A 14,885-nucleotide genomic window follows, 5' to 3' on the forward strand; every position below is an offset into this window, starting at 1 on the left:
AGTGGCATTAAGTACACTCACAATGTTGGGCAACTGTCATCACCATCCATCCTCAGGATGTTTTAATCTCCAAACATAATTCTCCATTCCCTCCCTTTCCTTAGTCCCTAGTAACCAGCATTTTACTTTCTGTTTATGAATTTCTCTAGCCAAAGTACCTCATGTAAGTGGAAGCATATAATAATTTGTCTGAGTTTGGCTTATTTCACCTAGCATAATGTTTTCAAGGTTCATTCATGTAACATGTATCAAAATTCCATTTGTTTTTAAGGTTGAATAATATCCAGTTTGTACACATTTTGTTTATCCATTAATCTCTTGATGGACATTGTGTTATTTCTACACATTGTGAATACTGCTGCTGTGAACAACAAGTATTGGTATACAAGTATCTGTTTTGAGTCCCTGCTTTAAATTCTTCTAGCTGTATACCAAAAGTGGAATTGCTGGATCATATGGTATAGAAGTTCCTATATACTTAAATTTAAAATAATATTGCAATTAGGGTAGAATGTCAAGAAGTAAAGGGCTTCAGAGTGGTAAGGGGAATTTGTCTATTCTGTCTCTGTGTAAAACTGGCCTAGAATTGAAATCATGGCATCCAAAAGCCCCAAACAGAACACTAGCTCAATAAATACCTCACTTATCTTCAGGTCATCAATGTCATCTTTCCAGAAAAAAAGCTAAGAAGCAAATGAAAGTCATGTATTAAAGTCTACAGGAGTGCCCCCTTATCCAAGATCCCTAGTGGATGCCTGAAACTATGAATACTACAGAACTGGACTGATACCAATTTGACCACGCTTCTGTTCATGTCTTCCAATCACAAATGTAATGCCTTTCCCATCTTAACTAAGTACTTGCCATGCCCTGTGGCCATAAGTTTTGCAGTTTGAGGTGCAACAGGAAAATGACATGAATTTGTTTTTCCGTCTTCACAATTTCACAGATAGAAACTTGGTCCTTACCAAGAACCAAGAAACCTCAACATACATATTTTTTTCTTTCCTTGAGAATGTTCACCTTTTCACTTAAAAGAAGCATTTCATGGCTTCTCTTTAGCATAAGTGAATTGTCACCATCATTGCTCTTGCATTTTGGGGCCGTGATTTAAATAAAATAAGGGTGATTTGAACACAAGCATGGTGGTACCATGACAGTCGATTTGATAACCTAGATGGCTCCTGAGTGACTAACAGATGGGGAGTGGAGACAGCGTGGAGACACTGGACAAAGGGACAATTCACATCCTGGGAGGGACAAAGCAGACTGTGCAAGATCTCACTGTGTGACTCAGAATGGCGTGCAATTTGAAACTTATCAATTGTTGATTTCTGGAATTTTCCATTTAATATTTTCACACCATAGTAGACTGCAGGTAACTGAAACCACTCAAAGCAAAACCGTGGATAAAGGGGACAACTGTACGTGTACTTTCAGTGAAAAGGGCATCCCTCAGACTTCAGCCTAGTTACTTCCAGTGTACTCAGAATTTTAACAAACATACTTACTGGGATTTTAGCCCACAGAAGAGGAAATTCAGTAACTGAAGGACAGCAAGATTTCTAAAAGTAAACACGCTGACAGCAAAAAGGGAAGAAACAGAAGGAGGCAAAAGGCAGAGAGGACTTGGATGATTTAATGAGTGATGAAGCCACACCCTCTCCAACATCAGTAGCCCTGAGGGGATTTGTTCTTCTAAAATGTGAGCGAGTATTATAATTATGACCAAAACAATGTAAAAACACAAAGGCTCAGCCAATCCTGTTTCAAAATAGTTACACTCAAAGAACATTTCAAAATTAAAGGGGTAAGCTTCACATATCTGGGAAACTCATACGAATAGAAAAACCCACATCCTAGTGACAGGAAACAATGCAATGCCAGATACAGATAAAATGCTGGATACTCATATGTTGCAGCCAGTTTAGAGTTTTATATCTTTTAAACCAAAGTTCAATTTTATTTTATTAACTTTTATTTTAGGTTTGGGGTGCATGTGAAGATTACACGGGTGAATACATGTCACAGGGGTTTATTGTACAGAGTTCGTCACCCAGGTATTAAGCCCAGTATTCAATAGTTATCTTTTCTGCTCCTCTCCCTCCCACCTTCCCCACTCAGGTAGACCCCAGTGTCTTTTGTTTCCTTCTTTGTGTTCTTAAGTTCTTATCATTCAGCTCCCACTTCTAAGTGAGAACATGCAGTTTTGGTTTTCTGTTCCTGTGGGAGTTTGCTAAGGATAATAATAATAGCTTCCAGCTCCATCCATGTTCCCACAAAAGATGTGATCTTATGCTTTATTATGGCTGCATAGTATTCCGTGGTGTATATGTACCACCTTTTCTTCATCCAATCTGTCACTGATGGGCATTTAGGCTGATTCAATGACTTTGCTATTGTGAATGATGCAATGAACATACATGCACATGTGTCTTTATGGTAGAATAATTTATATTCCTCTGGGTATCAACCAGTAATGGGATTGCTGGGTTGAATGGCAGTTTTGCTTTTAGCTCTTTGAGGAATCACCCTGCTGCTTTCCACAATGGTTGAACTAATTTACACTCCTACCAACAGTGTATAAGCGTTCCCTTTTCTCCACAACCTCCTGACATCTGTTATTTTTTTGACTTCTTAGTAATAGCCATTCTGACTGGTGTGAGATGGTGTCTCATTGTGGTTTTGATTTGCGTTTCTCTAATGATCAGTGATACTGAGCTTTTTTTCATGTTTGTTGGTCACATGTATGTCTTCTTTTGAGAAGTGCCTGTTCATGTCCTTTGCCCACTTTTTTTTTTTTGAGACGGAGTCTCGCTCTGTCACCCAGGCTAGAGTGCAGTGGCATGATCTCATCTCATTGCAACCTCTGCTTCCCAGGTTCACGCCATTCTCCTGCCTCAGCCTCCCAAGTAGCTGGGACTACAGGTGCCTGCCACCACGCCCTGCTAATCTTTTTGTATTTTTAGTAGAGACAGGGTTTTACCATGTTAGCCAGGATGGTCTCATCTCCTGACCGTGTGATCTGCCCGCCTCGGCCTCCCAAAGTGTTGGAATTACAGACGTGAGCCACTGTGCCCGGCTGTCCTTTGCCCACTTTTTAATGGGGTTGTTTTTCTCTTGCACATCTGTTTAAGTTCCTTATAGATGCTAGATATTAGACTTTTGTCAGATGCAAACTTTGCAAATATTTTCTCCCACAATTTGAGTATTTTATATAAAATGGTCAAACATCTATACTAGGCAAATGAAACAGGTCTATGTCCTAGTCCTCCCTGGTTTGGGTTTTCTTTTGAGATATGATTTATAATACATAATATTCATTCATTTATAGTTTGGTGAATTTAGTAAATCTATACAATTGTGCAACTACAATTGGATCACTACAATCCAGTTTGAGAACACCTGCATCACTTGAAAAAGTTCCCATGTGCCCACATGCAATCTGTTCCCAATACCCAAGCAACAACTGACTTGTTGTCTCTATAGTTTTGCCTTTAAAAAAATTCATATAAACAGAATCATACAGTACATAGTATTATGTGTCTGGCTTCTTTAACTTCACATAATTTTTCAAGGTTTATTCATGTTGTGGAGTGTGTCAGTAGCTCATTTCTTTTTATAATATGGATTCTGTTACATGGATATACCACATTTTGTTTACCCATTCATTTGAATTATTTTCCAGTTTGTGGTTATTATGAATAACGGTGTTATAAACATTCACAGACAAGTCTGTGTGAACATATTTTTCATTTCTCTTGGGTAAATACCCAGGAGTGCAATTGTTTGGTCCTAATATGGTAAGAATACATTTAACTTTTCTAAAGTGATGATTTTATTTTGCATTTCTACCAGCAATTTATGATGCTTTAAAGTGTGTATCCATATCCCTGCCCACATGTTGTACTATCAGTCTTTCTGATTTTGGCCAATCTAGTGGGTGCATAGTGTTACTGCACTTTTTAAACATAGTTGTTGAGATATAATTCATATACCATAAACTCGGCCAACCCAATGATTTTCAGTATACTCAAAGTCGCACAATTATCACTATAATCTAAAATACTAAGATCTAATAATGTAAGTTTTTAACACTGCAAAAAGAAATCCTGTGCCTCTTAGCCATTCCTCACTCCCCATAAACCCCCAGCCCTAGGCAACTGTGAATCTACTGTCTCTATAGATTTACCTATATGAACATTTCATATAAATGGAATCATATAATACATGCAGTCTTTTGTGACTGGCTCTGTCACTGAACGTAATATTTTCAAGGTTCATCCATTTTTTGTTTAACACAAATCAGTACTTCATTCCTTTTTGATGGCAAAATAATACTCCATTGTATGGCTATACTGCATTTTATCTATCCACTCATCAGTTGATAGACATTTGCATTGTTCCTACTTTTTTGGCTACTATAAATAATGCTGCTATGAACATTCAGGTATAAATTTCTGTGCGGATGTGTTTTCATTTCTTTTGGGTATATACTGAAGAAGTAGAGTTACTAGTTCATAAAGTAACTCTATGTTTAACGTTTTGAGAAACTGCAAAACTGTTTTCCAAAGTGGCTGCTCCAGTTTACATTCCCATCAGTAACATAGAAGGGTTCCAATTTCTCTAAGTCCTCACCAATACTTGTTATCATCTCTTTTTGATTATAGCATCCTAGTGAGTATGAAGTGGTATCTCACCAAGGTTTTGATTTGTATTTCCCTAACAGCTAATATGTTGAACATCTTTTAATGGGCTTTCTGGTCATTTGTATAACTTCTTTGGTGAAGGATCTATTCAAATATTTTGCTCATTTTTTTAAAAAATTGGGTTTCCTAGCAACAGTTTCAAGCTTTGAAGTCAATTTTATCATTTTTTTTCATGAACCTTTCTTATAGTATTATGTCTAAGAAATCTTTGCCTAATCCAAGGTCTCGAAGATTTTCTCCTATGTTTTCTTCTAGAAGTTTTATAGTTTTAGCTCTTACATTTAGGTCTGTGATATATTGTAAGTTAATTTTTTTTGTTTAAGGTGTGAGGCAAGAGTCTAGGATCTAGACTTCAGGTTCATCTTTTTACAAAGAGATGTCAAATTACTCCAGCACTATTTGTTGAAAAAACTCTCCTTTCCTCTATTGAATTACTTTAGCACCTTTATTCAAAAATCAATTGACTACATATGTGAGTTTATTTTTGGATTTTCTATCCTGTTCTACTGACCTATGTTTTTATCCTTATACCAATACCACGCTGTTTTGGTTATTGTAGCTTTATATATATATTTTGAGACACAGCCTCGCAGTGTCTCCCAGGCTGGAGTGCAATGGCATGATCTTGGCTCACTGCAACCTCCACCTCCTGGGTTCCAGCGATTCTCCTGCCTCAGCCTCCTGAGCAGCTGGGATTACAGGCACCTGTCACCATGCCTGGCTAATTTTTGTATTTTTAGTAGAGACAGGGTTTCACCATGTTGGCCAGGCTGGTCTTGAACTCCTGACCTCAAGTGATCTGCCCACCTTGGTCTCCCAAAATGCTGGGGATTACAGGTGTGAGCCACTGCACCTGGCATAATGAGTTTTGAAACAGAGTCTAAATCCTACAAAATAGTTACATAAGCTTTTCAAAAATTGTTTTAGGTATATATTAGGCTTTTTGGCTATTTTAGGATTAGCTTATCAATTTCTATTTTTTTTAAAGCCTGCTGGGATTTTTATAAAGACTGCATTAAATATATAATGCCACCTTAATAATATTGAGTGTTCTGATGAAATATCTGTTTATTTAGAACTTCTTTAGTATCGCTCAGCAATGTTTTATAGTTTTCAGTAAATATGTCTTGAACTGCTTTTGCTAACTTTATTCCTAAGTATTTGATTGCTATTGTGAATGTAACTGTTTCCTTAATTTCATTTCCAGAGTGTTTGTTACTAGTCTCCTTTCTTTTTAACAGATTCTGAATTTGATGGAACTTTTTGGTGTACTAGACAAATGCTCTTCTTTCATAACTGTATTAGTCTGTTTTCACACTGCTGATAAAGACATATCCCAGACTGGGCAATTTACAAAAGAAAGAAGTTTATTGGACTCACAGTTCCACATGGCTGGGGAGGCCTCGCAATCATGGCAGAAAGCAGGGAGGAGGAATTCATGTCTTACATGGATGGTGGCAGGCAAAGAGAGAGCTTGTGCAGGGAAACACTCATTTTTAAAATCATCAGCTCTCGTGAGACTCATTCATGACCATGAGAACAGCGCAGGAAAGACCTGCCCCCATAATTCAATCACCTCCCACTGGGTTCCTCCCACGATACATGAGAATTGTGAGAGTTACAATTGAAGATGAGATTTGGGTGGGGACACAAAACCAAACCATATCATTCCGCTCCTCGTCCCTCCTAAATCTCATGTCCTCACATTTTGAAACCAATCATGCCTTCCCAACAGTCCCTCAAAGTCTTAACTTATTTTAGCATTAACTCAAAAGTCCACAGTCCAACGTCTCATCTGAGACAAGGCAAGTCCCTTCCGCCTATAAGCCTGTAAAATCAAAAGCAAGCTAGTTACTTCCTGGATAAGATGGGGGTATAGGCATTGGTTAAATACAGCCTCCAAATGGGAGATATTGGCCAAAATAAAAGGCTCCATGCAAGTCTGAAATCCAGCAGGGCAGTCAAATCTTAAAGCTCCAAAATGATCTCCTTTGACTCCATGTCTCGCATCTGGATCACATGGATGCAAGAGGTGGGTTCCCATGGTCTTGGGCAGCTCCAACCTTGTGGCTTTGCAGGGTATAGCCCCTCTCCTGGCAGCTTTCACAGGCTGGTGTTGAGTGTCTGTGGCTTTTCCAGGTACATGGTGCAAACTGTCGGTGGATCTACCATTCTGGGGTCTGGAAGACAGTGGACCTCTTCTCACAGCTCCACTAGGCAGTACCCCAATAGGGACTCTGTGTGGGGGCTCTGACCCCACATTTCCCTTCTGCACTGCCCTAGCAGAGGTTCTCCATGAGGGTTCCACCCCTGCAGCAAACTTCTGCCTGGCATCCAGGCGTTTCCATACATCCTCTGAAATCTAGGCGGAGGTCCCCAAACCTCAGTTTTTGACTTTTGTGCTCCCAGAGGCTTCACACCACATGGAGGCTGCCAAGGCTTGGGGCTTCCACCCTCTGAAGCAACAGCCCAAGTAGTACCTTGGCCCCTTTTAGTCACAGCTGGAGCAGCTGGGACTGAGGGGACCAAATCCCTAGACTGTACACAGCAGTCTGGCCTGGCCCACAAAACCATTTTTCCCTCCTGGGCCTCCGGGCCTGTGATGGGAGGGGCTGCCATGAAGACCTCTGACATGCCCTGGAGACATTTTCCCCATTGTCTTGGGGATTAACGTTTGGCTCCTTGTTACTTATGTAAATTTCTGCAGCCAGCTTGAATTTCTCCTCAGAAAATGGGATTTTCTTTTCTACCACATTGTCAGGTTGCACATTTTCTGAACTTTTATGCTCTGCTTCCCTTATAAAACTGAATCCCTTTAATAGCACCCAAGTCGTCTCTTGATTGCTTTTCTGCTTAGAAATTTCTTCCGCCAGATACCCTAAATCATCTCTCTCAAGTTTGAAGGTCCATAAATCTCTACAGCAGGAATAAAATGCTGCCAGTCTTTGCTAAAACATAACAAGAGTCACCTTTGCTCCAGTTCCCAACAAGTTTCTCATCTCCATCTGAGACCACCTCAGCCTGGACTTCACTGTCCACATTACTATCAGCATTTTGGGCAAAGCCATTCAGCAAGTCTCTAGGAAGTTCCAAACTTTCCCACATTTTCCTGTCTTCTTCTGAGCCCTCCAAACTGTTCCAACCTCTGCCTGTTACTGAGTTCCAAAGTCACTTCCACATTTTTAAGTATCTTTTCACAGCACCCTACTCTACTGGAACCAATTTTCTGTATTAGTCTGTTTTCATGCTGCTGATAAAGACATACCTGACACTGGGCAATTTACAAAAGAAAGAGGTTTAGTGGCTGGATAGGCCTCACAATCATGGTGGAAAGGCAAGGAGGAGCAAGTCACAACTTACATGGATGGCGGCAGGCAAAGAGAGAGCTTGAGCAGGGAAACTCCTGTTTCTTAAAACCATCAGACCTCATGAGACTCATTCACTATCATGAGAACAGCGCAGTAAAGACCCATCCCCATAATTTAATCACCTCCTACTGGGTTCCTCCCATAATACGTGGGAATTGTAGGAGTTGCAATTCAAGATAAGATGTGGGTATGGACACAGCGAAACCATATCAATAACTAAAAACAAAAGGAGCCATCTCCTTGTGAAAATAAAATTCAGTCGTACACTCTGGGAACAGCCTTAAGAAGTTTAACTAATTTCTCTTAGGAAGAACAATTTAATATAACCAAACCATGATGTTCTTGAGCATTTGAATGGATTAAAAGGGAAAACAACAGCACCACTACTATTACCAGCGGGCTAATTCCCTTGCTTCAGGCATGTATTGAGCTGCCACTTCACCCTGGTGGGTCATAGGATTGCAAACCTGTTGAGATTGTTCATTGCACGGTACTAACATGCCTTTATTAGTAAACACAGAAAACTAGTATCTCTTGTCCTCCTTAAATCTCTGCCAAAATAATTTCTTCCAACCTTTTAGTTTGTATTTACTTTGCTCTGTAACTTGTTCAAGAAGACACACACAAGCAAAGTTGTTGGTTCTACCCTCAAGCAGAGTTTGACAAAAAACTGGCTCTGCCTTCAAGCAAAAATGAGAAGTGTCCTTTCCATGGTGAAGCGGACAAGTCATGGTCTTTAAATTCTTATTACCAAGTGTAAGGTACATGGATGTGCTTTGGTCAAGGAATAGGCTGAGGTGGACATCCAGACCTGCATGACTCAGCAAATTTAGGGCACAGGCACATACTGCACTTGTTATATAACCTGTTTGTGTAAGCTCATATGCCACTATTGTCTGTAAAAGGTATAATTGCCCTGCTAATGCTGTTCAGGGGCTCTTGGGGCTCAACTCGGCTCAACATGGCTTGACATGGTGGGAGCGCTGGCACCCAGAGAGAGTGCCAAAGTTGTCCATCTTGCAGCCGGACAGGTGGGAGCCAGGACACAGCTTGGCTTGCTCATGCCCAGAGAGAGAAAGAGTTAAGCTGCTGACCCTGAAGGCAAGGGAGAGCCAGCTGTGCAGCTGCGGGCATGGGAGTGGCAGGAACCACAGAGCCAGAGCAGACAGCTAAGATAAAGGTGAACAGTATGAGAGAGCTAGTCTAACTAAGCTGCTAATAAGAGCTGCTGCTGAAGAAAACCATATTCACCTGCCTACGGCCCCCCAAGTGTTCTTTCTGCTCATCCACACACTCTCCTCAGACATCAGCATGGGCTAGACAGACCCTGGGACCGGACACCAAGAATTTCCTACCTTCGTCTGTGATACTTAAAACATATGGGTTTCCTTTTGGTCAACCACAGAGTAGCTGTATTTAGTAAATGACTTGCTATATGCATTTAAGTTACTTGTCAGTGATTTTCAAGTACCTGTAATAAAGTTCCTAACTCTTGGTAGCACATGAAAAAAAAATGGAGCACTTTTATAAAACATTCATGCTCAGGAGCAACTTCAGATAACTGAGGGGACTAAAGTATAATACACATATAGAAAAGCACATTTGCCCTAAGTGTACAGCTCTTAAGTCCATTGTTTACTTAAACTGAATACACCTGTGCAGCCAGTGCTCAGCTCAAGAATCAAAACATCACAAGCATTCCAGAGACTGCTTTACGCTCCCTTGCAGTTAGGCCTCTTCCGCAAGGCAGTACAACAGTCTCTTTAAAAGCTCAGGTGGTTCTAATCTGCAGACAGGGTTAACTACAACCTCTTTCCCAACCAGAGAAGACTGAAGACAACTGGCAATCGAGAGAACGAGTGTGGCCAGGGCGGTGGCTCACATCGGTAACGCCAACACGTAGGCTGGCCAAGAGAGAAGGATCACTTGAGCCCAGGAGTTTGAGACCAGCCTGGGAAACATAGTGAGACTTTGTTTCAAAAACAAACAAACAAACAAAAAATTAGCTGGGCATAGTGACATGTGCCTACAGTCCCATCACAGCTACTTGGGAGGCTGAGGTGGCAGGATCACTTGAGTCCATGAGTTCAAGGCTGCAGTGAGCCATGATCACACCACTGCACTCCAGCCTGGGAGACAGAGTGAGACAACGTCTTAAAAAAAAAAGGCTAGCCTAAAAAATATTTACATCTTCTTGAGTTTCTCAATATAGCCATATCACCAGACATCACCAGAAATTTTGCTCACTTGTAAATTTTACTTTAATTTCTATAAAAGTATGTCAAAATGGCCACATTAAGAACAATTCTAGACTTTTAGAAAAGTTCAAATCACTATACAAGTGTTATTCAATGTCCTTTACTAGATGGCCAATAAGTTTCTTCTTTAAAGTCAACATTAAAGGAAGGTTTGCTCTCCTAATCGGCAAGTATCTTTTTATTAGAGGAGAACTTTGTAAATTATAACCCACCAAATTTCCTTTCTGATCAGGTCTGCCCCAAAGAGCTAAACAGCTTTACTTAGGCTAAATTTTCTGATTTAATTCCAATGTTCATTCACTCATGTTACTTGGCTTTTGCTCTTTTATCCTTTATTTTCACCACTAATTTTTGCAAGCCACCCCAAATCTTCAATATCCAGGCAAAATGATTATTTTTTGAAAATATTTTATTCTTTTAAAAATACTGTCTGAAAGTATTTTATTCTTTTCAAACATTCTTTGAAATATACTTCAAAATAAGTATTATTCCTTTCTCATTGTGTTACAGCAACTAACATGATACTATTCTAAATAGGTACAAGCTTGATAAAGTCCCTGGAATTAGCATATCATACATTTGCTAGAAGGTTCTTATTTAAACTAAAAAATGGTCTTTTTAACTTTTTCGTTAAAAAGAAAGTGGATTTTCAACTCTTCAGGAGGCAGCTTAGAAAAGAAAGCAATAATAAAACAAAAAGGAAGCTCATTGGCCTACAAGAAGTAATTTTTAATTAATAAAAATTTCTAATTAAACAACACCTTCCCTTTTTCCAAAATGCAGGGCAAGAAAGTTCTACTGCTCAGTCTGGTCCAATGAATAGGGAATGGGGCTGGGAGTCAGAATACTCTTGTTTAATCCTTTCTCTTTCAATGATTAGACAAGTTTTGATTTCAGATCACTGGGGGATCTTGATAAAAGTGCAAATTTTGCATAAATGCAAATTACAGTGGGTTTAGGGTAGGACTTAAAGGCTGTTATTGTTTTTTATTCAGAGATGGGGTCTTGCTATCTTCTACAGGCTGGCCTGGGTTCAAGCAATCCTCCTGCCTCAGCCTTCTGAGTAGCTGGGATTACACATGTGAGCCACTGTGTCCAGCTTAAAAGTCTGAATTTCTAACGAGCTCATAATGTCAAACCTGCTGTCCATGGACCACACTTTGAGTAGCAAGATTTAGATGCTTTGGAATAACATCATGCAACCTTCTGTGCATTAGATGTTATGCCCATAAGATGAAGGTAATACTACCATGGCATTTATGCTTAAATACATGATAAATACACAAACTGATATTTATGTTAAAGGGCCTGAACTCCTAAGGACATGTGAGATACATATGTATATCTCCACGTACTATTATCATCTCCTTACCCTCCTAAGGACCTTTTACTTCAAGCTGTAACCAAAAAAGCTTCATAAACAAGCATATTTTAAATATGCATTTGTATAAATTAATACCTATTCAGTTTAAGAACTCTATTCTAAAGAAGAGACACATCAATACAAAACAACTATACATATTCACTAATTTAGTTAAGGACTTGGCTGGGCGCAGTGGATTACACTTTTAATCCCAACACTTTGGGAGGCTGAGGTGGGAGGATCACTTGAGGCTAGGAGTTTGAGACCAGCCTGGGCAACACAGGGAGGCTCCATCTCTATAAAAATTTAAAAAATCAGCTGGGCATGGTGATGCAAGCCTGTAGCTCTAGCTACTTGGGAGGCTGAGGTGGGAGGATTGCTTGAACCCTCACTGCTGCACTCCAGCCTGGATGATAAGTGAACCCCTGTCTCAAAAAACAAAAATAAAAACAAATTGAGGACTATGTACAAGCTCACTGGGTTGCTAGGAGGTATGCTTAAAAAAATAAAAAGGTGTCAGATATGAGTTCTTCCCTTAGGAAAGCACAAAGGAATTATGGAGGAGCCAACATCTACATTAAACTCGTTAAACAAAGCACTAATTAAGTATAAATATGACTAGAACAAGAAATCAAATGCAGAATGATCAATGTGCTAGAGGAGACAACGAAGAATTTCTAAGGAGAAGGAATTCAGGTGAGGGTGATGGGCAACACTACGGCAATTTACTTTTAATTGTTTTGCCTTCTTTCAATGTTGTTGTCCCTATCTTTGCCCCCACTTCAATCATCCATTTCCCCACCCAGAAGCCACAGCGATTTTATTAAAAAGTAAAGCAGATGGCTTTACTCCCCAGCTTTAAAAAACCTCCCAATGGCTACTCAGAATGAAATACAAACTCCTTATCAAGACCTATAATGTTCTCACTTTGGGAACTGAGGCAGGCAGATCGCTTGAGCCTAGGAGTTCAACACCAGCCTGGGCAACATGGAGAAAGCCCATCCCTACAAAAAATAAAAAATTATCCAGGTGTGATGGCATGCGCCTGTGGTCCCAGCTACCTGGGAGGCTGAAGTGGGAGGATCACTTGAGCCTGGGTGTTGGAAGCTGCAGCGAGCCATGATTGTGCCACTGCACTGCAGCCTGGGCAACAGAGCAAAGACCCTGTCTTTAAAAAAAAAAAAAAAAAAAAAAAGAATGTTCTAAATGATGCTACCCCTACCTCTCTCTGCTCCATCGTCTCCTACCACTTTCCTCCTGTAAGCTGGTTCTCCCAGCTGCAAACCCAGCCTTCTATGTGGTGCCTTGTGAAGGGGCTCTGCCTGTTTGCCAGTGGGCTTCCTGTTAGATTTCACCAGTAGGGGTCACTGTAGGGAAACTTGAACAAGGAAGCTTTCCTTCTCCTCATGGGAAGCGGCCATTGGTTCCAGTCTTCAGGTTCTTTTGGAACTCCAAGAACCAGCCTCATTAAGCCCCCGGCAGCCAGGCAGGGCACCTCCACAGATCTGAGAACAGCTGCAGAAAGTCCCTCCCCCAGTCTCTCCTTCAGCCCAAAGGGTGGTTGTCAATTTCTGTTATTATTAAAGGGTAATTTCAACATCCCCACCCCGCCTTCAGCTCTCTAACACTGGTGGAACTAATTCCTAAACTAAGTTCCTTCTGCTGAAACGTCAAATGGAATTTTGGTTTTACTGACTATACCTGAATGACACAGCCCCTTACTGCCTTCACTCCAACCACACTGAACATTCTTCTCCCTTGAACACCAAGCTTGTTTTCATCTCAGAGTCTTGGCAATTCCATTTGCCTGAGTTGTCTTCCTTAAGTTCCCTACGTGGCCCTAGAATGAGACTGGGAAGTTGGGGTGGAAATATATTTCTTTCTTGCTTATATTTTACCTTGTAATTTAGAGCCCTACCTACCTATTTCTCCCAAAGGATTTGAGCTTGTAGTTTTGAGGATAGAAAGCTGAATTCTCTCCTAATTTTAACTTGTAATTTAGACCCTCTTTCCACCTATTTCCCAAAGGATCTAAAGTACACAGGATCCAGTAAAAAGGCAGACTGGCTGAGAAATGAGATGGGACATGCCTAGTTTACAATGATAATCCAATAATCAAATGTAAAGATCTTGGGAAAGGCTAAAAATAGAAAATTTCTATAAGTAACTTTGCATCAGTTGCACAAAACGTATTCCTTTTGCACTGCAAATCTCTTCACAACCCTCACCTGTGCAGCAGAGGTCTTGGCCACTTGAATGATTTTCTCCATAGATAGGTAGCTCTGCTGGGAGGGAGCGGGGCCGATGGAATATGCTTCATCTGCCTGTTTAAGAAACATCACATGCTTAAAAGACTTTGTGGCTAGTACATACTCATACACTATACAGAACTGCTTCAGGGTCATTTTATTATTGTAAATAAAAATGCCACTCCCTCAAGAACAGTGCAAGAATTGAAAAACTGAAGTACCAATGTATGTCTACACTATAAAAATAAGCCAGTCTTAGAATCTTTTGCATGAAGAGGGTAACAAAACTTGGTTTTCATGCATAAGCCACACACTGGTGTGAAACTAAAGTGTCTCAGGATAGAAAGCAACAGACATTAGTCATGATATTATTACTAAAACAATAATAACCTTAAATGTATTCAAGGCCAAAAATTTATATTTGATAATAGAAACAAAATATGTGACAGACGTACACAAAGAAAAAAGCTTACAAAGTTGATTAAAGTTTATATAATTATCAGAGTATGATAATGCTTTCATACATTTGTGAATTATTTTATATTATTCCTTAAAACTTTCACAAAATCATAGCATCCCTTGAAGTAGACCATTTAGAGCACATCATTCATTCATTCCAAGACTTACTGAAGGCCTACTACGTGCCACACTTTGAGGTGGGAGCTGCCTGTACCATAGTGAACAAGACAAGTGTCCCTGTCTAGGGGGAGAGACAGACATTAAAAATACATTCACACACTTAATGACAACTGTGATGAACGTCATGGAGGAAAAACCAAGGGCATAAATGCTGTAGGAGGAAGGCCTGATCTGGTCTGAAGGTGATCAGGAAATGCCTAGGAGGGAAGTCAGGGGAGGCTCCTCAAGGATGATCAAGACTGGCCAGGCACGGTGGCTCACGCCTGTAATCCCAGCAAGGCCAAGGCGGGCGGATCATG

The 14,885-nt window shown here is 40.2% G+C and overlaps 1 protein-coding gene across 2 annotated transcripts in view; it reads right to left on the reverse strand.

Annotated features, from left to right (window-relative positions):
- Positions 1-14,885, reverse strand: part of MCCC1 (methylcrotonyl-CoA carboxylase subunit 1) — an 83,784-nt gene that overhangs the window by 57,017 nt on the left and 11,882 nt on the right. For both annotated transcript variants that reach the window (XM_516898.7, XM_009446912.3), the window contains one exon: positions 13,927-14,022. In XM_516898.7, coding sequence (XP_516898.3) covers positions 13,927-14,022 — 96 coding nt within the window. The remainder of the gene's footprint in view (positions 1-13,926; positions 14,023-14,885) is intronic.

This window comes from Pan troglodytes, chromosome 2 (genome assembly GCF_028858775.2).
Source record: "Pan troglodytes isolate AG18354 chromosome 2, NHGRI_mPanTro3-v2.0_pri, whole genome shotgun sequence".
Classification (NCBI taxonomy): Eukaryota; Metazoa; Chordata; class Mammalia; order Primates; family Hominidae; genus Pan; species Pan troglodytes.